At 52.4% G+C, this 22,854-nt stretch overlaps 2 protein-coding genes across 7 annotated transcripts in view; one reads left to right on the forward strand and one right to left on the reverse strand.

Annotated features, from left to right (window-relative positions):
- Nucleotides 1-13,051, forward strand: part of CUNH11orf49 (chromosome unknown C11orf49 homolog) — a 126,042-nt gene extending 112,991 nt beyond the window's left edge. For 2 of the 3 annotated variants that reach the window (XM_036427780.2, XM_036427782.2), the window contains 5 exons: nt 6,047-6,132; nt 7,802-7,997; nt 8,649-8,758; nt 9,733-9,796; nt 10,056-10,735. In XM_036427780.2, coding sequence (XP_036283673.1) covers nt 6,047-6,132; nt 7,802-7,997; nt 8,649-8,758; nt 9,733-9,796; nt 10,056-10,221 — 622 coding nt within the window. In that variant the 3' untranslated portion in view covers nt 10,222-10,735. Of the gene's footprint in view, nt 1-6,046; nt 6,133-7,801; nt 7,998-8,648; nt 8,759-9,732; nt 9,797-10,055; nt 10,736-12,409 lie in introns of those variants that run through there. The other variant, XM_036427781.2, reaches the window with a different exon arrangement.
- ARFGAP2 (ADP ribosylation factor GTPase activating protein 2) lies at nt 12,620-22,804 on the reverse strand. 4 transcript variants are annotated; one of them, XM_036427767.1, is made up of 17 exons: nt 22,644-22,804; nt 22,355-22,473; nt 21,716-21,788; nt 21,059-21,190; nt 20,895-20,975; nt 20,060-20,141; nt 19,744-19,800; nt 19,063-19,104; nt 18,652-18,704; nt 18,070-18,206; nt 17,837-17,968; nt 15,939-16,067; nt 15,729-15,863; nt 14,695-14,821; nt 14,449-14,542; nt 14,221-14,339; nt 12,620-13,828 (listed from the first exon to the last, which is right to left on the reverse strand). In XM_036427767.1, the coding sequence occupies exons 1-17, from the start codon at nt 22,713-22,715 to the stop codon at nt 13,808-13,810; spliced, it is 1,605 nt and encodes a 534-aa protein (XP_036283660.1). In that variant the 5' UTR covers nt 22,716-22,804; the 3' UTR covers nt 12,620-13,807. The 4 variants fall into 4 exon arrangements, with proteins under 4 accessions (XP_036283660.1, XP_036283661.1, XP_045433413.1 ...); XM_036427768.1 differs by lacking the exon at nt 19,063-19,104; XM_045577457.1 differs by lacking the exon at nt 17,837-17,968.
- Between the last annotated feature and the right edge of the window lie 50 nt (nt 22,805-22,854).

Consider the following 22,854-nt stretch of genomic DNA (forward strand, 5'->3'; position numbering starts at 1 on the left):
CACACTTCAGCTGCACTCATGAAGGACACTAGTCATGTGACCTCCACAAAGCAGCTAAGTCATGGAAGGTGGCTTTTCTTTCTGGACCTGGCTTCCCCCAACTGTGGACTCGAAACCAGATAGCTTCCGCCCGAGAGCCTCCGTCCGTCCGGTTGGGTGCTGGCAGCACTTACTTCCTCTGTGCTGTGTTTTTCTTTGCTGTCTTGAATGCTTCCAGCACCTTAAGCCAGCTAGAATACACTGTTTTGAATGCTCATTGTATACTGAGTACAGTGCATCATCATACTGACGCTTCACAGAATTCCTGTGAAACAGGAATCATGGTTATCTCCTCTTTACACATGAGGAAACCCAGGCTCAGAGAGAAGTCATTTGGCCAGTGAGCGCTGGAGCTGGGATCTAATCCCAGGGCTGCAAACCCAGAACCCCAGCAAAATGGGTGCAGCTCGAGCCACTAGACCAGGAACACTGGCCTTAGGGGCGAATAGGACATTAGCAGGTCAGGAAGTTCAGACCGAAGCTGTTTGCTTTCCTTGACACTCATTTGCCTCCCAGCCAGCCCATCCCAGCTGCTGGAAGTCAGCCCCCAGGATTAGCTCGGACCCTGCCAACTGCTCTTTCTCTATTCTGGTCGCCTGCACTGGACTCCACCCTTCATCGCTGTGCTCAGCGCCAGCCTGCACTGCAGTGCCTTCACTTCTCCCCCAGAGCCCCTCTCTCTGGCCCGGAGGCATGGCCTGCAAGGATCCCTCTGCAACCCCGTAGATCTGCACAGATTTCTGTTGGCAACAGCTCCCCGTTGGCTCCACTTCAAAGCAGGGCGGCCCGGCTCCTCCAGGTGTCAGCAGCAGCTGGCACGTTAGCTGAAGGCCTCTGGCAGGAAGGGGTGCTGAGCCAACTGCCATCAACAGGAAAACAGCACATGTGGATGATCTCCTCTCCAAGAGATTCCTTCGGGAGGCCTCAGGGCTGGGGACAAGTTCGAGTTCAGGGTGAAGGAGCTCACTGTCTGTGGGATAAGGGTCCATGTCCCAAAGGCCAGGACAGACCTGTAGAGCCTCCTTCCTGCTCTTCCCACAGTTCTGCCAAGATTCCAGGGCCAGGTGCCCAGGACCTTCCTGGGTCAGAGCACTGGTTTGGAGATGGACATCACAGCATATGATGTTTCTGTCAGCCTCTCAGACCTCTCTGCTGCCAGTCCTCCAGACAGCGGCATCTTCCCCAGCAGAACCAGCTGTCAGTTCTGTCTGCAGTTGGGACGACACTGTGAGCTGCAGAAACTCTGCAATACTTGTGAGGAGTGCAACCTTGTCAGGCTTCTGCTTGAATTTCTCCAGCAACAAGAAGCTCACTCCTCCACAAAGCAGCCACAACCCAGAACTGAGAGGCTTAAAAAAAGTCTTCTAGAGCCAAACTCCAGGTCCCTGGGGCCTGCCCCTCAGAGGAAGCCCTTCACAGGTCAGGTCTCAGCCCTCACTCCTCCTCCTCCTTCTCTCCCAAGCACAGGGTCTCAGTGCAGTCATTGTCTGATACCGTGGTCTGCAGATGCTAGTTTATTCCTCCTAAATGGACTGCACTGTCCACAGCTGGATGTATTGTCCAGTGTCACCTGGCCAGGGGAGAAGAAAGAGTTCTATGGCCTCTCTTACTCATTTTTTTAATCTTTCCTTCATTCAACAAATGTTTACTGAGTGACTGCTATGCGCCCTGTGCCATTCTGGACCCTGGAGCCAAGCAACAAAGACAGTGGTGTCACCTGGTGAACAGTGAGGAGGTGGCAAAGAACTAGGGAGGCTGCCCAGTGGGGCATAAGGAAGGTTCCCCAGAGAGGTGCTGTGTAGGTTGCAACCTGAAGAATGGGTAGGCGGCAGGTAGGTGAGAAGAGGGGCCTGGAGAGCAGGAGCATTAAAGGTGGAGGCACTGGCTGATCTGAAGGGCCTGAGGAAGGAGGAAACATTGGGAAGAACTGAAGGATCAGTGTCGCTGGAGGGTAGTGAGGGTCACTACCAGTGACCTCCAGGAGAGGAGAAAGGAGAGGGGAGGCAGAGGGTAGAACGTGTGGAGAAGAAGGGGGACTCTGTTCTAAGGGCGATGGGAAGCCCATGAAGGGTTTTAAAATAGTCAAGTTTGCATCTTAAAAAAGATCTTTCTCACCCCAGAATGGGTACTCCATCAGAAGGAGGCAAGAATGGTTGTGGGAAACAGGGAGGGAGGTCATCCAGCTGGCTCTCCAGGAAAAAGAGGTGGTGGTGGACGTCAGATGGTGGCTGTGGAAGAAGGTAGATGGATGCTAGAGAAATGCCAGGGGGAGGACTGACAGGACTGATTGATTGATTGATTGATTGATGTGAGTGGGCAAATCAGGGAGTTTCCAGGACTCCCTGGCTGCTGGCTGAGCAGGATAATGAATGGTATTGCTGTTAATAAAAGCTGAGATCCAGTTGGCCGGGACCGGTTTGGCTCAGTGGATAGAGCGTCGGCCTGCGGACTGAGGGGTCCCGGGTTCGATTCCGGTCAAGGGCATGTACCTTGGTTGCGGGCACATCCCCGATGGAGGGTGTGCAAGAGGCAGCTGATCGATGATTCTCTCTCATCGATGTTTCTAACTCTCTATCTCTCTCTCTTCCTCTCTGTGAAAAATCAATAAAATATATATAAAAAAAAAAAAAAAAAAAAAAAAAAGCTGAGATCCAGTTGGCTTTTCTGGCAGCTAGTCTCACTGCTTACAATCAAGAAAACCCCTTCAGCTGCAGCAGGTTTGGCTGTATGGATAGAGCATTGACCTGTGGACAAACCAAAGGGTCCATGGTTTGATTCCAGGCAGTCAAGGGCACATGCCCGGTTGACAGCTCAGTCCCCAGTGTGGAGAGTGCAGAAGGCAGCCAGTCAATGGTTCCCTCCCTCTCTCTTCCTCTCTGAAATCAATCTATCTATATAAAAGCCTAATATGCAAATTGTCCCCAAGGGAGTTTGACTGAGAGACTGGGAGTTCAATCACTCGCTATGATGTGTGATGACCACCAGGGGAGGTATGGAATGAAGGACAGCCCTAGCCAGGGGCCGAGGGAAGCCCCAGCTGGCATTCAGAAGGCCCTGATCAGCCCTGATAGCCAGTCAGGCCTAAGGATCTTACCCATGCACCAATTTCATGCACCAGGCCTCTAGTAAAAATATAAAAAAGAGAAGAAAAGAAAAACCGCTCTTCCTTTTCACACACGCTGCTGGGACCCAGCCACATGTCCCTCAGAAAGACCCTGCTGCTGTCACCTTCCCAGTTAGCCTGCTGGTCCCATCTGACTGCTATCAGTAAGCCCACCGAGGACCAAGGGTCAAGACCCCTTCTCAGAGAAACTGCCAACATTACCTGGTGGGTCTCCTGCCCTTTGCCAGCTGTGCCCTTGTTCATCACCAGCTGCCCATCTTAAAGGAAAGTGCTAATGTTCCAGTCAAGAACAGCCCATGACAGAAGCTTCACACCAGTTCTGAGCTGGAAGGGCGGGCCCTGTTTGCAGCTTCTAGTCCCATCTGCGGCAATCGCCTGGAATCCCTGGTGTGGCAGGGCTTATCCCAGGAGCATGTTGGTTAGCAAGAACCACCACTTCCGAAGTTAGGCCGTGGCGATGGTTGCACAACTTTGTGAATATACTAAAACACAATGTATACTTTTAAAGGGTGAGCCTTATGGCATTTGAATTGTATTACAATATAAATAAATGAACAAACGGACGAAGTAGGAAGTAGTAAATGGAGATCAATGCTATAAACAGGAGCACTGGGTCCAGGTTGATGATAAACAAGAGAAGCCAAGGAACATCTTCAAAGGCTTTGGCTCCCCTTCGCGGTTTCCTGCTTGGGGATGTTCTCAGCCTGGCGCTCTTCCTTAGTAATTAACTTCAGGCCATCGGGTTCTCAGCTGTCCTGGGAGTAGGGCAGGAAGGAAAGGTCACGGGCTCTCTCCTCTGGGACTTTTCTTCTCTGCTGAGCCCGGGAGGAGAAAGCTTTGAGGTGCTTGTGGCTTTTCCTCTCTGAGCATTCTGGGAGAGCTCACCCTTCCTCTGTAGTGAGAGAGGGAGTTTCCGCTGGCCCCAGTCCACCCTACCTGCCCTCTCTCCACCTCTCTTGCCTCTCCCTCCTCATCCAGTTGGAATCTGGGCTTTGTGCCCTCTCTGTTCCTTTTTGCTTGCCTGGGCTATCTGCAGGTTATGAGAAATGGGGTGACTACTGGTACTTGGCTATGGCTCAGGACTTGTCCCAGTAGCCACTGATGGAGGGACCAGGGTGCCCTCCTGTGGCCATCAGCAGCATTGCTTCTTCCCACCTTCTGGCCTTGAATTTTTCCCAGCTAGAATCTGAATGTTCAACTCTAGTAGTTGGGGCCTTTTTTTTCTTCCCAAAGAGATACATGAAAAACAGTTTGGCCTTCACATATAGGTGAAAAGAAAGAAGACAAATTAGGCACAGAAACTAAGCAGTAAAGGTTAGTGTTTATACTCCATGTTAAAGAGGCAGTGTGACCTACTAGCAATGGGAAGTGTGTGGCCTGTGGAGTCGAGCAAACTCACCAGCCCTGAGACTTAGTCTGTTCACCTGTAAAGTGGAAATGATAACAACACCTCCCTCACTGTTGTGGGACAAGATGTAATTACTACAGAGCCTGCCATGAAGTAAGTGGGATACCGGTTCCTATTGTTATCATTATTACAACTACAGACCAGGTGTAGGAACCATTTTCACTCTTCAGGGAGACCTGAAACCAGAACCACCTGCCTTGAAAGACTCCACGGGCACCTCTCACATCATCTTTTCTCTAAAGCCCCTTTCCCAGAGGTCAGAAGTGCTGGCTCTCTCTGCAGCTGATGCAGATGCCAGTTTGGGGACCCTCTGACAGTGGGAGGTGCAGAGAGATTTAGAAAAATACCTGAGAGCCCAGCCAGTGTGGCTCAGTGATTTAACATCAACCTGTGAAGCAGAAGGTTGAGGTTTGATTTCTGGTCAGGGAACATGCCCAGGTTTCGAGTTCAGTCCCCAGGAGAGGGTGTGGAGGAGGCAGCTGATCAATGATTCTCTCTCATTAATGTTCCTATCTCTCTCCCTCTCCCTTCCTCTCTGGAATCAATAAAATTATATTTTAAAACAAATAAAAATACACAAGAGATTGAAATAAAACTTTTTAAATGTAAAGATAAAGCCAGAGGGGCCCAGTCAGAAAGGAGGTTGCAGTAGATGAGTATGGCACCCTGCCTGGCACATGGAAGGAGCCCAGCGAGTGCTCATACCCTTCCTTTCCTGCCCTCTCTCTGATGGGCCCTGAGCAGAGTATGAATATGGCCTGGGTCTGAGCCCTTTAGTAGTCATGTGGCTTTTCCCCCCTGGAAGGTGGGTGTGCAGTGGGAGGAACTTGAGAAAACACCAGTGGTCCACCTGGGAGAGTGGGCAGCGAAAAGGAGCAGTGGCCACCACATCATGAGACTGGTTGTGCTCTTTGACCCTCTCAAGAGCAGAGCTGTGAGCCCACTTCCCTGGTCTGCCCTCCGTGTCCCAGGATGGAGGTTCGGGAGCTCTCTGGCCCTGGGGAGCTTATTAAATATCATCACCACTTGCCAAGACCCCTTTAAACCTCTTGGCTGTTCTTTATGCCTTTTCCAATCAGCCTTATTTATTCTGACTAAATGGTCCTCGCTGCAGGATGAAAGGATTTACTGCTCAAGTATACGAAAAGAAACCTTGGCTGCATTACAATTGCACCCTCTCCTGGCTGCCCACCCTCCCCCTTCCTCCTCCATCCACTAGCTGGTGCCAGAGACTGAACAGGGTGCCTGCCCTTGATAGTGTGGTCAGCTCACTATCTGTTTGGTGGCAGAGCCCAACTGATGAAGACATGAGGTGATTGGGAGGAGCTTGTTTTGGGGAGCCCTCTCCCAATGTCTTATTGCCCCAAGGGAGACTAGAGTCGCAGGAATGGCATTCTCTCTCTCTCTCTCTCTCTCTCTCTCTCTCTCTCTCTCTCTCTCTCTCTCTCTCACATTTCCCTCTCTTTCCCCCTCAGGATTGTGCTCATGGATGATGCCATGGACTGCTTGATGTCCTTTTCAGATTTCCTCTTGGCCTTCCAGATCCAGTTTTACTACTCAGGTGAGAGTCTCCCGGGACTCCTGTGGCTCCCGTCAGACCTCCTCTCCCTCTCCTGCCTGGCTGCCCACTCCATCACTCCATTGCGTGCCCGGCACACACATTTCTCTGCTGCGCTTCCTTTGTGGTATGCTTCACCCCGGTCACTACAGAATGTCTAGTTCTCGTCACGGGGGAGTCACAGGTATCACTATGCAAAACCCACTTCCTCAGCATCCTCAAGACACAGACACCACAGTCAGTAGTGCAATGACACTGCTGAAAATGACAGTGACAACCACACACACCATAGTGACCATACCTGATAAATTCACAGCTTATTAAAAACTTACTGTGCCGGGCAGAGCACTAAGGACTTTAGCCCTGACAACAGCCCTAAGAGATGGGACCTTGAAGAGCCAAGGTCACAGAGGCCAGTAGCCAAAGCTGCAGAGCTACTAAGTGCTGCAGCCCACACGTGGACAGAGGCTCACTCCCCCCAGCGCTCTCAGGCACTCGCTGAACCACAGCCATGGAAGTTCCACCCCTTGGCCCTGACCCCTATGTGGGCACACAGGTTCCCACCCAGCTGTAAATAAGTGCACACCGGTCCTGTGTCCCACCTGCTCCCCAGAAGCACCAGCTGTGCCCTTAAATCCCTTCTGGAATCAGGTGGAATAAAAATAGACCCACAAATACGAATGCACAGCAGCTCATACAGAACATCAAATGGAACGTTGGGTTTAGAAATTGCTGACTATGCCCATAAACAAACTTATTTAAAACGGGCTCTTCCAGTAAACAGAAGGCTGTCTTTGAAGCCTGGGCATGGCCTTCCTGCCAATGGGTGGGCCCAGCCAGCCCTGGCCTCACGCGGCATCACCTTCTGTCAGCAGAGTCTGGGGCCTGGGGTCTCCCCACCTGCACTTCACAGCTCCAGGCATTTACTCCCTATTTCTCTAAACCACTTGGGCCCCAGAGTGGGGAGGAGCAGCCATGTTGGTGAGAACCTTTTCCCTCGCCTCTAGCCGGCCTGCTCACAGCAGCGTGGGCCCAGCATCACTACTGCACAGCGCATGTGCCCGTTGGCGGGGAGATGGGCCATAAGTCACTGCTCTCTGACTATGGCTTGATTACTAAAATTCAAAATCAGTTTCAAATGTTGAATAAATTCACAGCTTGCAGGCTTCCTCTCCCACACTGGTATTCCAACGTGCATTCTCAAGTCACAGAGGCAAGAGGCCCCAGAAGGTGGGGCTTACCCGTGGGAGCGTGCACACCTTCCCTTTCTACAAAAACATTTATAGCCATTCAATAAATGCCAGGCCCAGAGCCAGCTGCTGGGACAGGGGTTGACAAGGCATGGTACCAGCCTTAGTTTGAGGAGCTCCCCTGCCAGCAAGGAGACAGAGTCCACAAGCAATTACTCAGAAAACCCAGCATTGATAATGCTACGAGGAACACGGTATACAAGTATGTGATGGGGAACCTCACCTGGTCAGGGACAGATGCCCAAAAGAGGGGACATTTGAACTGAAACACACATTAGTGTCACCTCGCATGTGTGTGGTGGTCACGCCATGCCCTGAGCACTGACACTCGAGTGGAGCTGGGCTAACAGAAAGGGACACAGTGACGGGACGAAGAATGTCCTCCCTGCCTGACCTGTGCCTCCTCCATCCATGGTACCCAGAATTCCTGGAGAGTGTGGCTGCCATCTACCAGGACCTACTGTCAGGCAAGAACCCCAACACAGTGATTGTGCCAACATCGTCCAGTGGGCAGCACCGCCAGCGCCCCAACTTGGGCGAGGTCAGCATACTGGAGGGGGTCGAGGCGTCCCTCTTCTACCAGCGCCTGGAGAGCCTGTGTGACCGGCACAAGTACAGGTAGGAATGTCCACGTGGACACCCCACCCCCACTGGCGCCAGGGAAGGTAGGCCACTGGCCCTGGGACAGACCTCCAGCAGGCTATTCCATTGGCCCAGGGCTCCTAGGGTCCTGTGGTCACAGTATAAGCTAGAACAGTGCCATCTGCCCCCAGACCAGGTTGCTCTCTTAGGAGGATTGCTTTCACTTGGGCAAGACCACCGCAGACGTCCAGCCTGGTCCCTTCCCCTTCCTGGGACACAGACTGGCCTTGACGTTTTAGAGAAGGAAAACTCGTGCTGTATAACAAATAACAAATTCACTGTACAGGAAGGGAGGGTAAAGCTGTCCTGTGTGGTTCAAAGTCCACTGGAGACAGCACAGCCACTCTTGGTTTCTCTCTAAAAGAGGCTGTTACCTTTTGCCATGTCTCCCCCTCTTCTCCTCCCCCAGTAAAAGCACCAACTGGTGAACATTGCTAGCCCTTCATGTTCACAGTCAAGGCCTTGCTCCCTGCTCCTGGACATCTGCCAGGCTCCCCCAGGGTCTTAGGGTCCCCAGGACACTCAGGTCCCTGTCTCAGCTTTGGGCATCCTCCTAAGCCTGAAGGTGTGAAGAGATGACACGCAGACTGCCCCGTCTTTGAATCTGGCATGTATTTCCTCTCCCAGCTGCCCACCCCCAGCGCTTGTCAAAGAGGTCCTAAGCAATGTTCAGAGACTGACCTTCTACGGATTCCTTGTGGCTCTCTCCAAGCACCGTGGAATCAGCCAAGCCCTCGGTAAGCCGGATACAAAGCCTCACAGAAACTGGCCTCCACTGGCCAACTGGTCCATGAGGAGGGGCATCACCATCTTCACCTTGATTTCTCAGGGCCAGACTCTGAGGCCCAGGGAGCCAAAATGGGCACAAGACTGTGCCCTCCAGCCTCTTACGCTCCCATGGGGAGGGAGGGCTTCCCTGCCCGCAGCCCTGCCCCAACATGAAGCACCTCTCCATGGCAGCCCCTCCCCAGAGAACCCCTGGTTCTATTTTAGGGGGTGCCCTGACAGACATAAGGCTGTCTACTCAGGAGCTCCTGATGATTACCTATCAAGGAGACTTGAATCCCATTTATAAACAGGGCAAAGGTGTGTCAGGGGGGGCCTTTTTCCCAGTTAGGAAAAAAATGTGATTAATCTGAAAGAGACAAAGGGAGAGGGGAGGGAGCCTGCACTGGCCCAGTTTTTCTGTCCACCATTTTATTCTCACTGGTTGGCCTTCACAACACTCTCCTCCCCTCCACTCCCCACTCTCCTACTCTTCATCCCCCCTCCCCACTCTCTCCTACTCTTCATCCCCCCTCCCCACTCTCTCACTCCCCCCCTCCCTCCCCATCCTCTCCCACACCCTTAGCCCTCCTAGGGAAAGACAGCCTTCAGATCCCCATCCAGCAGAGCTTGAGGGGTTCTTTTTCTTTAAATATAGTTTTATTTTTTAAATACATTTTATTAATTTTTAGAGGGAGAGGGAGATAGAAGCATCAATGAGAATCATTGCTCGACTGCCTCTTGCACATCCCCTACTGGAGATCAAGCCCGCAACCCTGGCATGTGCTCTGACCAGGAATTGAACCATGACCTCCTGCTTCCTAGGCATTCAACCCCTAGACATTCAGCCCCTGAGGCATGCCAGCCAGGATTCAGTCTGACAGGAGCCTGATTGAAGGACCCGCAGATTAAGTTTTGTGACCCCCCTCCCCCCATTATCTCCTAGGAGCTTTGCCTGACAAAGCGGACCTGATGCATGACCCAGCCATGGATGAGGAGCTGGACCGACTGTAAGTGTCAGATGGGAAGATGCTGCCTCCTTGTGGGGGCAAACCTGTCGGACATGGCAGTGTCCCATCGGGGTCAGTGTTTATCCATAACATCCCCATCAGTCAGGGAAGGGCTTAGGGGCCAGCAGAGGCCTGAGGTAGCCTCTCCTTGAATCCCTTGGGAATACAGCCCCTGGTTTCATCCAAATGCAACTGTATGAGGTCCTGGTCTCTGGACAGGAGGCACCTTGCTGCCCTCTGGGCTTCTTTCCTCCTTCAGGCTGGCCCAGATTCCAGACCTGGTCAGTGCCAGTCCAGAGGCCAGCTGCCTGCCTTCCCGGACCCCTCACCGGGCTGCCTTTTCCTGGAGACCTCTCCATCACGCCCGCAAAGTGGATGCAGAGAGCGATGGCTCCACTGAAGAGACAGATGAGTCCGAGATTTAAGGAGTCTGAAGGGTCCTGTCTACAACACCCTATACCCAAACTTCTACTCCCATCCCACCCAATTCCTCCTGACCATGTGCCATGCTGCCCTCTGCTGGCGGACAGGCCAAATAACAGCCTCAGTCTAAGACCTGCCAGGGGTTCTGATATCAGCCAACCCAAGCAGTGATTCAAGAAAGTTAGCTTACTCTCCCTGTCCAGGTGCCACACTAACAGCAGATTGAATTGAGGTCACCAGGAAGGGACTTGGCCTCATAGAAGGTTCATCTTACAGCAACTCCAGGAAAGGAGAAGACCATGAATAGCCACACAGGGCCTTGCATGGTCAGGGGTGGCACAGGTGATGCAAGTATGACAGGACGGAATCACAGTGGCCTTCTACTGGAGAAAGAGCCACTAGCATAGCATGATGGGACGAAGGGTGGGCAAGACCATTTCACTTTCAAAAACTGCTTCAAGCCTCCTGTGTCTATTAGCTAAACATGAAATGAATAAAGTCCCTTGTGTCTGCTAAGTGGTGAGTCTAAACTCACTAGACTGAAGGAGGGGGTGAAGGGAAGGGGTGAGTTTGGGGCTTTGGTGCCAGCATCTCAGCTTTTCCGGGAGGTGGCGGCCACAGGACACTCGGCCTGGAGACCTGCCTCAGACCATGAGCAGAGGGGCTTACCTCTTGCACATGACAGCCTTTCAAAGGAAAAGTACTCATAGCCCGAATGGGTCTCCAGGAAACAAGCTCTGAGGGTCCAAGGCCAGGTTCCCATAAGGTTCAAGGCCCTGGCCACCAAGGGTCAGCACTGCAGAGCCTTTTAGCCAGAGTTTCATTAAACTTGCCAAGCACCTACTCAGGGTTAGGGCAATGGGGATGCAGCTGTGGGCACAGGCCGAGGAGTACAACCCTACAGGGTTAGGGCAATGGGGATGCAGCTGTGGGCACAGGCCGAGGAGTACAACCCTACAGGGTTAGGGCAATGGGGATGCAGCTGTGGGCACAGGCCGAGGAGTACAACCCTACAGGGTTAGGGCAATGGGGATGCAGCTGTGGGCACAGGCCGAGGAGTACAACCCTACAGGGTTAGGGCAATGGGGATGCAGCTGTGAGCACAGGCCGAGTACAACCCTACAGGGTTAGGGCAATGGGGATGCAGCTGTGGGCACAGGCCGAGGAGTACAACCCTACAGGGTTAGGGCAATGGGGATGCAGCTGTGGGCACAGGCCGAGGAGTACAACCCTACAGGGTTAGGGCAATGGGGATGCAGCTGTGGGCACAGGCCGAGGAGTACAACCCTACAGCCAAGGCTGAAGGGCAGGGGTCCTCCAGAGCAGGATGCCTCCTCTGAAACGAAGCCAAAGGTCCCACCACTGGGCACACCATTTTCCTGAGCACATACTGGGGTAGGGCCAGGCCAGGACTAGAGGTTCCAGAGCTATGGAAGCTCCGGGGCCCTGAGAGCTCTCCAGGCCCACAACCATATCCGGCCTCCAACTAGTTAAAAGCAGCTGGAAAGTCCTGTGTGCATGGGAATCACCTGGGGAGTTTGTTTAAAATGCAGATTACTCAACTCCAGCTTGGGATGCGGCACAAAGTTTCTGATTATGAACACTCCAGACCCATGATCGGCAAACTGTGGCTCTTTGGCCTCTTGAGTGACTCTTCCACAAACCACCACGGCCTTAGATGAGTCTGTTTTGTAGAAGTGGCATTAGAATAAGTTTAAGTTTAAAAATTTTGGCTCTCAAAAGAAATTTCAATCGTTGTACTGTTGATATTTTTGGCTCTGTTGACTAATGAGTTTGCCAACCACTGCTCCAGACCATTCCAAGGCTGAAAGTCCCGGATCCGTGCTCTGGAAACCACTGGCTTAGGAGAGATCCCATGGCTCCCTCCATCCATCCTTTCTAACAATCCATTTTCCAGACTGGTGGTTTAACTGTCCTCTGGGGAACCCTAAGGTGGTAGAGATGTTCTGAGAGCCCCTATAGAGGAAAAGGGTTACTTAAGCCAGGGGTTTATACACACACATCTTTCTTCCTGGATTTAAAAGGATTCCATTAAGGTTTGTATATTTTATTAAACTCCATTGAGAAACACCTCGAGCCTGTTGGGATGAGGTGCAATGCTGCTGAGGTTGCTCGCCTGCCCCAGCCTTGGGGCCAACTAACATCAGCTCTTTCCTCCGCGTGCAACAGGGTGGTGAGGTCGAGGCTGCACCGGACCTCGAGGCAGCACAGGGCCGAGAAGCCAGGGGACTTTGGCTTTCAGAGAAGAGACAAGCTGGAGGCCCTGGAGAAAGTGCCCTCAGCTTCGGCACGGACGCCCTACCCATATCGGTGGGAGCCCAAACAGTGAGGCGAGGGGCCTACACTGGGCAGGGAGGCAGGATCCAGCGAGGACACCACTTCACTCAGACCAACAGGGGTCCAGGGCCCTGCTGGGGCTTTATTTGACACCACTATGTTTCAATACAAACAGTCCAGAAAGAAACTCAAGTCCCTTTGGGGGAAGAAGGTGGTGGGAAGAGTGGTCTGTGTTGCTTGGGAGCCTTACCCTCAACCCACAGGGGGTGGGCCGGGCCTACACTGCCAGAATGGCAAGGGAAGATGGCACCAAGAATGATACAGTGCATGGTCCAGTGACCAGGGGGCGCGGCTTGCAGCTCTGTAGGCACCTCGGGCTCTCACTGGTGGGGTGCTGTCAAGGCCCCCCCTAAGCCCAGGATGATGCAGAGGAAGAAAGCTGAGCCCCAGCAGCCTGCTTCTATCCCTCAAGTCCTCTGCATCCAAAGCAGGACTCCACAGGGCAGACGAGACTTGCCATGGCCACCAAGCGGGGGGAAAGAACAGTCTCGAGGGGTCCTGTAGTTCACATGGACACAATAAAGGACTCGGAGATGCCCAGGAAAGTAACCTTCCAAATGACCACTGTAGAAAGGGGTGGTGAGACAGATCATCACTCTGGCCTCCAGCCTGATCCCAAGTGAAACCTTTGGGTACCAGGTAAAGTTTCTAGCCCTTAGTAAGGCCCAGACGAAGGTCCTTTGCCTCCCTTGCCCTCTCCTGGGGCCCAAAAGAGGCCAATGCAGCAGCACAGCAGCAGCAAGTTCAGAGCCCCCCTCCTCTGGGGGCTGGTCTATAGCAGAACTCTTCCTAGACCTCCCCGCCGGTTCCAGAGGTTAGGGACCAAACCCCCAGGCAACCTGGGAGAATTCTAGAGCCAGTCAAAAAGCCTTCAACTTTCCACTTTCCCTATCAGAGAAGGGCTGGGCCCAGAATAAGCCATCCTGAGGAGATGCCCTCCCTCATTCCAGGTGTGGCAGACAAGTGAGCAGCAGCTTTGGGAGGACTGGAAGGACAATAATCTAGCACACAGGAGAGGGTGTGAGGGAGGAGGAAAAGGACTCCATCTCTAGGCAGAGGCCGAGGGCTGGTCCTGCCCATTCCCTCCCAGAGCTCCTCAAAGGCCACCCACTCACACACCACACATAAAGTAACAATTCCTCCCCAACTCCACCAGGCAAGCAGCCCTGGCCTGGGAATCATGGGATTTTTGCTGCTGTCACCACCAATGCCTGAGCCATGGAGCTTGGATCAGTAGGAACCATAGCGATCCTGGAAATGAGGGAAGAAAAAACGAAGTCAGCACCTCCAACCCAGCATGCACACCCTCCCCCAGCACACCCGACAGGACTGGGATTTGGGGCATGGGAGAAATGGGCACCAATCTCCATGGCCAAGACTATTTTATATTTTGTGACTCGGGAAAGGGGCTGTAGCCAGATACCAAGGGGGAAGCCCTGCCCAAACTCATAGAAGCTGAGAGGGAGGAAGAGTAGTACTGGGGGGAAATCAGTGCAGACAGTCTACATAGGGAGGACTCAAAGCAAGGAAGCTGCCCTCCAGGAAAAGGAAAAGGAAAAGCTCTCCCTCAAGCTGCGGGGCTCCTGGTGGCAGTGTCTGGATGTGGTGAAGGCCAGCCTCCAGCACTACTCTTCAGGCCTCACCTGCAAAGAATTCATCACACCGTTGGCCAGTACAGCCATCTTCCCGGCCACAGACTTGACACCCTGCTTAAACTGGGCAATGTCAGCTGTGGGGAGCACGTTCCCCAGAGATACGCTGCCTGTAAAAGCAAGGACAGGGGTGACCCAGAGGCCTGTGGGAAGCCCTGCCCCTTGGGCCTTCCCCCTCTACTCACAGGCCCACTGGGTACCCACACCTCCGGTCCCTACCTGTTCCATGAGCTCCATCCATGTCCCCAAAGAGGTCTGAAGAGCTGATGGCACTACTGCCTGAGAGCTGCTGTAGCCGAGACCTGGCTTCATACTGTGGTGAAGAAAAGGCTGGGGGTCTTTGTGCCGATGTCCCAAGAACTCATACAGGCAGCCACCCTAGTGCTAAAGCCCAAACTAGTGACAGGGAGGAAGGTCTTGCTTCTTCCCGCCGCCTCTAGCCTCAGGGTGGACAACTCTACTCACCTCAGTATCCACTTCCCGCCCAAAGAACATGTCAGATGAGATGGCTTTGGCTCCTGCGAATTTCTGACGTGCTTCACTGGACTCGAGGCCCGAACTCCGGCTCTCCACTTCCTTCCGGTTTGTGACTCTGAGAGTGGATGTGGAACACCATCTCTGACCCTTCCCATTACTGTTTGGGGATAATGTTACTACCCCATTACAATCAGAGGCAAATCTGGGGGTGCTATCTGACTGGCTCTGGAACTGAGGGCCTCTCCCCTGGATAAGGCCCTCCCCTCTCCCCACTGAAGCCAAGGCACGGAGAGCTGCTCTTAATCCACTAGCTGACACGGAAATGTGGTTTGGAGGGGACAAGGCTTCTGCCCCAACCACGGCAGCTTCATCAAGTGCTAGGGTGTCACAATGTCACTACTGCCACTCTACCCCTAGGTACAACTGGCCCAACGCTGGTGACCATGTTTCAGTTTGCCTGGGTTTATACTATTAATAGCACCCCCTCTTACTCTCAAAAAGCACCCCAGCGTGGATGACAAGGTGTATGGTCGCTTCTACTCAGCAGTGACATGCACAGATGCTGGATAGGTGTTTCAAGTTTCATTACATTTAATCCTTCCAGCAGTCCTGTGAAGTCATTACTTATGTCCCCGTTTTACAAAGAGATGACTTGCAGATAATTTATCAATTAAACATATTGCCCAGATTACGAGAAAATAAAATAAGATGGGTGCCAAGGACACTTAACACTGGGAGGTCAGGATTCCAGAGAAATGATTGTGGACAAGAGTTTGCCCCACCTTCTGTGACGATAAGCACAGCTCAAACCAAAGCCCGTTCCTACACAGTCTGACCCGTAGCCACTAGCCACATGTGACTATTTAAACTTAAATTAAATGTAAAATGTAGCTCCCTCGTGATAGCCACATTTTAAGGGCTCAATAGCCACGTGCCTAATGACTACAACATCGGACAGTACAGGTACAGAACTCCTCCATCACACAAAGTCCTAGTGGACAGTGCTGCCTTGGACCACTCACCTTTCTGAAACAGGCCGGATGCTTGAGATGGTCACTTCTGGCTCCTTCTCCTCCATCTTGTCCATGCCCCAGGTAGCATCTGTATCCCAACGGGAAGCAAAACTTTCCCCCAAGGAAAAGGGGTTGTCCTTGTACCTAGGGAGACAGGAGAGTGACTCAGAGAACCTGATGAGAATAGAATGGCCAAGTCTTCACCCCCACAAGTCTTACTTTGGGGGTCCAGAGGCGAAAGTACCAACATCGTCAAATAAGTCCAACTGTGAGCGGGAGGATTTTGCACTCACTGGAGTTTCCTGCTCAATCACCTGCATCTCAGACAGCACTGAGTGGGAGACAGAGCTGCGGAGGAAAGCAGAGCCGGGCGTGAGAGCAGTGGCGAACACTCATGTCACCGCCCAAGGGACCCCGCTGCTGGCATAAGTGTGGGTTCTCCTTCACACCCAGAACCTTCTCCCACTACCTTTGCACAGAACTGTGCTGAACGGGAGAGCACACCCTCGACTTTCTACACCTGCTTTGTTTTCTCAGAATAAGTTTTCCCTGCCAAATAACCCTTTACCCGTAATAACCAACAATGTGCACCAAGTGACAGTACTAACAGACTACGTTAGTACTATGAGCCACATCCTTCACCAAGACGGACACATGCACACAAAAGCAAATGCCCCAGAACCAGGGAAATGAGCCTGATGGTATCAAAGGATGAGTTCTTAATTATCCCACCTGTTTTCTTAAGAGGAGTACAGAGCCGGGCCCCATGCTCTAAGACCTGGGTCTGCTGTCCAGTGAGAAGAGGCAGAGCTGAGCAGGCAGTACCAACTCTTCATGCCTCACTTTCTTCCTGTGTTCTGCTCCACACAGGCTTTTTAGGGATTAATTTCATTCAAATAAATTCACAAAAAATATATATGGAGTGAATATTTTGCAATAGGGCTTTAAATAGGGTGGGCTGGCTTTAAAGAAGATTCTCTTACACTACAAAAAGAGGGGAAAAAGAACTGAAAAATTGTTCACATCCTTTAACCCAGTAATTCCTGTGACCAAAACAGGGCAGGGAAGGAGATTTAACGTTCTTTTTGGGATTATAATTTTGTTTCCCTGATTAGCTGTCAGACTGAAAGGGAATAGCTGAAATCCAACCAGCATGGAACCCGACCAGCACATGTTCTGACAAATCATCTTCTTCCAGAGAAGTAGAGCATGATGGCCAAATATACTGAATTTGGAATCAAATAGTTCTGTGTTCAAAACCTATCTGTGTAGATTTGTGGGCTTCAGACAAGTTGCTTAAATGCTCCGAGTGCCAATTTTCTCATCTATAAAACGGGGCCACAATACCTTCTGCATAGGACTGCTATGTTTAAGTACCATAAGGTCAACGGCAGAGCTCACACCCCGTCGAAGGAGCAGCCACCACTCAGCACAAGCTAACTGTAGACAGGATTGCTGGCCCTGCCACTGTCGACTTTCCAAGTTTTTTTTAAGAGATAAAAAAAAAAACCTACTATAACTGAAATCTCTAGATATTATCTCTTACTGGAGAGCAAACAAAATGCATACCAAAACTGGTTTGCAGTCCTTGTTTTTAAGAAATCACAGCAACACAACATCCAGAAACAGAAAACTTACTGTCCAACCCGAGGACATTTGAGTGTCTGGGGTTATTTCGAGGTGTCGGTATCTGGCAGCACCACTGGCCTAGTGGGCAAGGATCAGGGATGCTAAAAGCCCTGCAATTCTCAGAGAGTTCTTGAAAAATAAAGAATTGCCCCTCCTCTCCCCTACAAAGTGCCATCAGCACTCCCATTAAGAAACATGGGAAAAAAGAAGAGAAAAACAAACAAACAAACAAACAAAAAAACACTGTCCCAGTCTCTTTAATCTATTGAAAGAGCATCTGATCCTGAGTTTCATTCATTCAACAAATAGTGAGCGCATACCTACTGTGTCCCAAGCACTATAATAGGTGCTTTAAGATAATAAACAGAACTATCTATTCAGCCTCAAAGGAATACTAAGCCTAGAACCCCAAACTGCTGGGAAGAACCTGCAGTGATCCCCAGGAGAACAACGGTTTTTCTATGCCACACCGCAGGGCCGAGTCTCACCTGCGGGACACCAAGCCCATGCCCAACCTCTCTGCCTGCTCTCGCTTCTTCCCTTCCAGATTCTGTAGCTTCTTCTCCTCCTTCTTGCGGTCAATCTGGAGCTCCTGGTAGGCCAGACGCATGGAGGCAACCCTTGGAGGGAATAAACATGTCAGAGGCCAGCACCCATCTTGACCTGTCCTACCTGCCCATCCAAACCCACAGGAAAAAGGGGCCCTCTGGCAAACACTCACATAGACTCCTCGGCCTCCTTCTTGGCATCAGCCACCTGCTGCTCACGGAGCTTCTCTGCCACCTGGGCCTGCCGCTCAATCTCGCTGAAGCTCTGGCTGCTCACCTTCTGGGCCCCGAGGCCTTTCTTGGCACCCAGCTGGGAAGAGAATCATGTGACGGGGGCCTTGCCAACCACAATGTCCCCTGCTCCCTCCCAGGCACTCTAGCACACCCACACAGTTCCTTTTTAAAGTCCAGGGTAAAAATAGAGGAGTCCAGTCAGCATGGCTGAGAGGGAGAACAGGGGCTCTGCTAGAGCTGGGCATGAGGTGGCTCACACAGTCCCAGCAGAGGCCTCAGGGCCTGATGACCGGCAGCTAATGTTTACCAGACCAGCATGTCCCAGGCACACTATGTGCACAATCTTGGCTCCTCCGGGAGCCCTTGAAGATAGGCATCTTAACAGCCCTTGCACAGATAAGGTTCGGAGAAGTCGAGTACCTCTGCCAAAGTCACACAGCCAATGACTAGTAGGGCCAAGGGGTGAACCCAGGCAGTATGACTGGCTCCTGACCACTCTCCCCCTGCCTCTCCCCACCTACCCCTTTCTTCGTGGCTGCTGGCTTCTTCTTGCCAATGAGGGAGGTTTTCATTTCTGCATGAGAAAGAAGGTGAGACATGAGTAAAGACAAAGGGAGGTCAGAGGCAGCAGCTCAGTCCACACCGTGCAGTTTCCTGGCAAGACCTTCTAGAAAGAATAGCTTCAGGCAGGGGAAGGCAAAGCTGTCACCACCAGGTCCAATTAATGGTGTTAGGATAGTCTAAGCCAAAGACAGACAAGAGTAAGGGGTTCCCAGCAGATTGAGACAACAACTAGACCTGAAGCAGCAAGAGAGAAAGTCCCTGAACAAATATGAGACCACTAGGCAGGGGCAGATGCCAAACATGAGCCTCAGTTCCTAAAGCAGGGAGCTGCGTGCAAGGGGCCAGGCTCCCAAAGTGCTGTTGGTTACCTCTGGCAGGAAGGGCCCCTTTAGGTGACAGATACATGGACTCTGGAGAGAAACAGACTGTGGCTAACAAGGGACCCACCCCAGAGCCCCCATGTAGGTCCCAAGCCCAGAGGCCTCTACAGAGCTTTGCTTTAGCCCAAGTCAGGCCAGCCTTCTCACGGGACCACTCTAACAGTCATTCTGCTGGCTTCCTGCCCCAACCCCCAAAGGTCAACAGAACAAACTGAGGTCAGCAAATGGACTGTTCACCCTGAACCAAAAGGGCACTAAAGAAAGAGTAGAAAAGAGTGAAAAGCCTCCCTGGCTAGGAAAGGACAGTGTCACCTCCAGTCTTGAGCAGCTCAGAGCTGTCCCCCACGAAATGGACCAGAAGACCAACCCTACCTCAGACCTCAGGGTTAGATGTCCAGTCTCATGCTGGCCTTTCCACACTTTGGCTACAACCAGCCCCACACCCAGAGGCCAAGCCAGGCCTTAACACCAGCCCACCCAGGTTCATCGATTCAAAGGCCTGGCTCTCAAGCCCTTGCAGTTGATGTTGAAGCCATGAATTCAACACGAGTCCCAGTCCAGAGAGTTAAGATGCTCAGTGTCCTGGGGCCTCAGTCCATATGACTAGGCGGCAGCAGATCTGAAAAGAGCCTTTCCCAGTTACCCCGCCCTGCCAGCTGTCATACTGACCCAGAGAAGCTTTGGGTGAGGTGCCAAGCAGGTCCGTGTTGGGGCCATGCTCCGGCTCTGTGGATGCAAAGATGGGAGTTAGGTATAAGGCTCAAAGCTTCCTGTGGCTTCCCCTTTGGGGAGATGATGGAACAAGAGTAGGAGGCACTGGCTTTCCTCAGCTGAGGCCACCAGAAGATAAAGGAATGCCCATCACTCTCTCCAAGGGATTAAAATGCATCCCAGCCCACCCAGAGATATAGGACTCTCCCCTACTCCTGCTCCCTTGACCAGTTTGCCAGGAAGGGCTCTTGGTTGGAATCTGGGCTGAACTCACGTGCCACTCCACTGCTTTCCGTAGACGGGGCTGGCTGCTGGGGCTCTGCTGGGTCAGTGGCTGGTACATCCCAGGCAGGAGGCTAAAAAGGAAGCCAGATCACAGACACCTCAATGAGCTTGCAGGCAGCACAAAGAACATGCAAGTACCTTATGGATACAAGGACCTATTCCAAGCCCATGAGGAAAGGTGACCAACAGTGAGTACAATTATAGTTGCTGTTCACTACGGAAGAGAGAAGTAGGAAACTAGCAGCCACTTTCACCCCTCCACTATTTACTTAGTGGGCACTTACCAAGTCTAACAGCTTTTCACATACAAAAACTTTAATTATCACAACAAACCCTATAAAGTATATACATCTCTACTGCAAAGACTGGGTTTTGACAGGCGAAGTGATTTAGCTACATCCGGGAAATGCCAAGTAGAGGAGCTGGGATTCAAACTGAGAGAGTCTAACATCAGCCCCAGTGCCAGCAGAGGGGAAACCTCCTCCCAGGGTGGGTTTCCAAGGAGGTTCCTTTCACTGTCCCCAGCCACAAATGCCTCTCCTATAGGGGAAGAACCCAGGAAAAGTTGTTGGAGGCTCCCAACAGCTCTTGAGCCTTCAAGAAGCTTCTCCTTCTCCCTAACACCCGTTTACAGACAGGGTCCATTACTAAGGAGGGCCATTTGCACACCTACTCCTGGGCCTGCCTAGCAATGAGCCCCAGACATTCCCTGTCGAGGTATCACACCAAGGCGAATGGGATCCATGACCAGGAACACAGAAGGCCTTGACCAGTTAACCACCTGTCAGCAGCAATCATAGAAAACAGTCCCTGTGGGTACTCACTTGAGTGTGTTCCATGAAGAAATCAGAATCCTTCCTCTCTGGAGAGTGACTGGGAGCACTACTCATACTGTCTATCCAAAGCTAGAAAGGACAAAACACCCTTGAAACAGGCCTCTGAATATTCCTACTCATCACACTACCCAGCCCCGGGACCAAGCACTTACATCGGTGCCATGCCTAGCCAGGGCTGCACTTCCCAGCTGCCGGATCTTTTCCCGGTACATCCGGGCAGCTCGGCTATCATACTTGGTGTTGGCATCACTGGCTGTGCACCCATGTTGGCGGAAGAAAGCTGTCTGGAGAATAAAGAAAGTGCATGCTACAGGTGATTCTCCCAGAGGGAAAAAAAAAGGCAGTCACTTATAACAGCCTAGTTACAGGATAATAATATACTCGTTATTATCCTGTGTAAATAATAGAGGTAAAGTTCTTCATAGAGGTAAGGATTCTCAGAAATTCCTGCGGAAAACAGCTTCCCAACCTGGGATGACTGACTGAAGCCCAGCCCTCACTCAACCCCACCTGAGGACAGCATGCCACACCCGCTGTGCCCATCCTTCACCCACCCAGGCCAAGACCTAGATGACTGTGGAGGCCCCAACTCCCTTGGCCTCTCCCCAGGAACATCTGTCCACTTCAGTTTTAATCAAGTCCCTTTGAGAAGAACAGTGACCAATTTCCAAGTTCAGAGAACAATGTACAGTGCTGCTATGACCAGAGAATCCTCTGAACAGAGAAATGGTGAGGGCCTCCTAGGAGGTCATGGTAAAGTTAGTCCCAGGCAGAATGAGGGCAGAGAGGATGGTAAGGAGGAGCTTTACCGCATTGGCATTCCCGCCGACCTGCATACACCTCAGCTGGAACCAGTTCCAGTTGGAATCCAACTCTGTGGACCTGTGTGCAAGGGCTGCGTGTCACCCACCAGCAGACACCGGGAGCCACTTTCCTGGCGGACTCACACCTGACATTTGGCAGGTGCCCTGAAGCGTTAATCAGCCACCACCCGATTTCCTCAACTGTTCCCTCCTGTCCATGAAAGCTTTGCTCTTCAGTCTCATAGTCAAAAGGGCATTAATTATTTCCCAGATCAGAGGGAGGTTGAACTCTCAGGCACTTAAGCTTGGATTTGGCTTTCTGCTTGAGGACGGCCAGTCTCACTTCAGACGTACTCGACCCATCTGTCAGCAACGACAAGGTCAATGCAGCTAAGTTTTCTCCAAACCTAACGTTCAGAGAGTCGAGTTTGACCGCCAGGAAAGAAGGGAGCTTGACCCAGACTCGGAAACGAACTGTCTATGTGGGAAGGGGTCACACAGGCGATTCCCTCCCGTGGGAGGCTCCCGGACCCCGGCCGGGAGGTTTCCGAACACCGATTTCAGGGCAGTCCAAGTCGCCACTCTGCCCTGCTGAGCACACAGCCCTGGCCGGGTAGGAACACAGCAGCCATAAGGAGATCCCACCTGATGAAGCTGAGATGGACACCCAGGGAGCGGTGCACGCCGGAGCAGTCAATGCACAAGAAAACACCGTACGTGATGCTGGCCCAACTCGGATTCTTGGCGCCACAGTCGAAGCAGGCCTGGATGGAGGAGGCGAGGAGCGAATGATCAGACACCGCGAGCGGAGGCCGGGCACTGACACCCAGGAGAACAGCCCACGTCCGCCCCCCTCTCCTCCCCTCGGGCCCCAGGGGAGCCGGGAGAGTTCCCCTCGGCCGGCGCCAGACCCCGCGCCCGCCCGCTCAGGCACCTTGTTGGTCGGAATTGCGCGAAGCCTCTTAAAAAGGGTTTGGATTTCGGTCTTGGTTGGCTCGGACGCCATTTTCTCTCCTTCCCAGACGCCAGCGCGACTGACGGGCCCCGTCGTGGGCCAATCCGCGACCGAGAAGGCGGGGCACGCGGTCGGCCTCCGCTGAGCAAGGTGCCAGCGAGGGGTGGGGCGATCTGTACTGAGCTGGGCC

Source organism: Pipistrellus kuhlii, unplaced genomic scaffold (genome assembly GCF_014108245.1).
Source record: "Pipistrellus kuhlii isolate mPipKuh1 unplaced genomic scaffold, mPipKuh1.p scaffold_m20_p_9, whole genome shotgun sequence".
Lineage (NCBI taxonomy): Eukaryota > Metazoa > Chordata > Mammalia > Chiroptera > Vespertilionidae > Pipistrellus > Pipistrellus kuhlii.

Coding starts and splice junctions, on each gene's coding strand:
- ARFGAP2 (XM_036427767.1), bottom strand. CDS start 22,715: ATGGCGTCCGAGCCAACCAAGACCGAAATCCAAACCCTTTTTAAGAGG. Junction 20,976..21,058: donor TGGCTAGGCATGGCACCGAT/GTAAGTGCTTGG, acceptor TGTCCTTTCTAG/CTTTGGATAGACAGTATGAG. Junction 14,543..14,694: donor GGCGGGAAGTGGATACTGAG/GTGAGTAGAGTT, acceptor TCTTCACCACAG/TATGAAGCCAGGTCTCGGCT.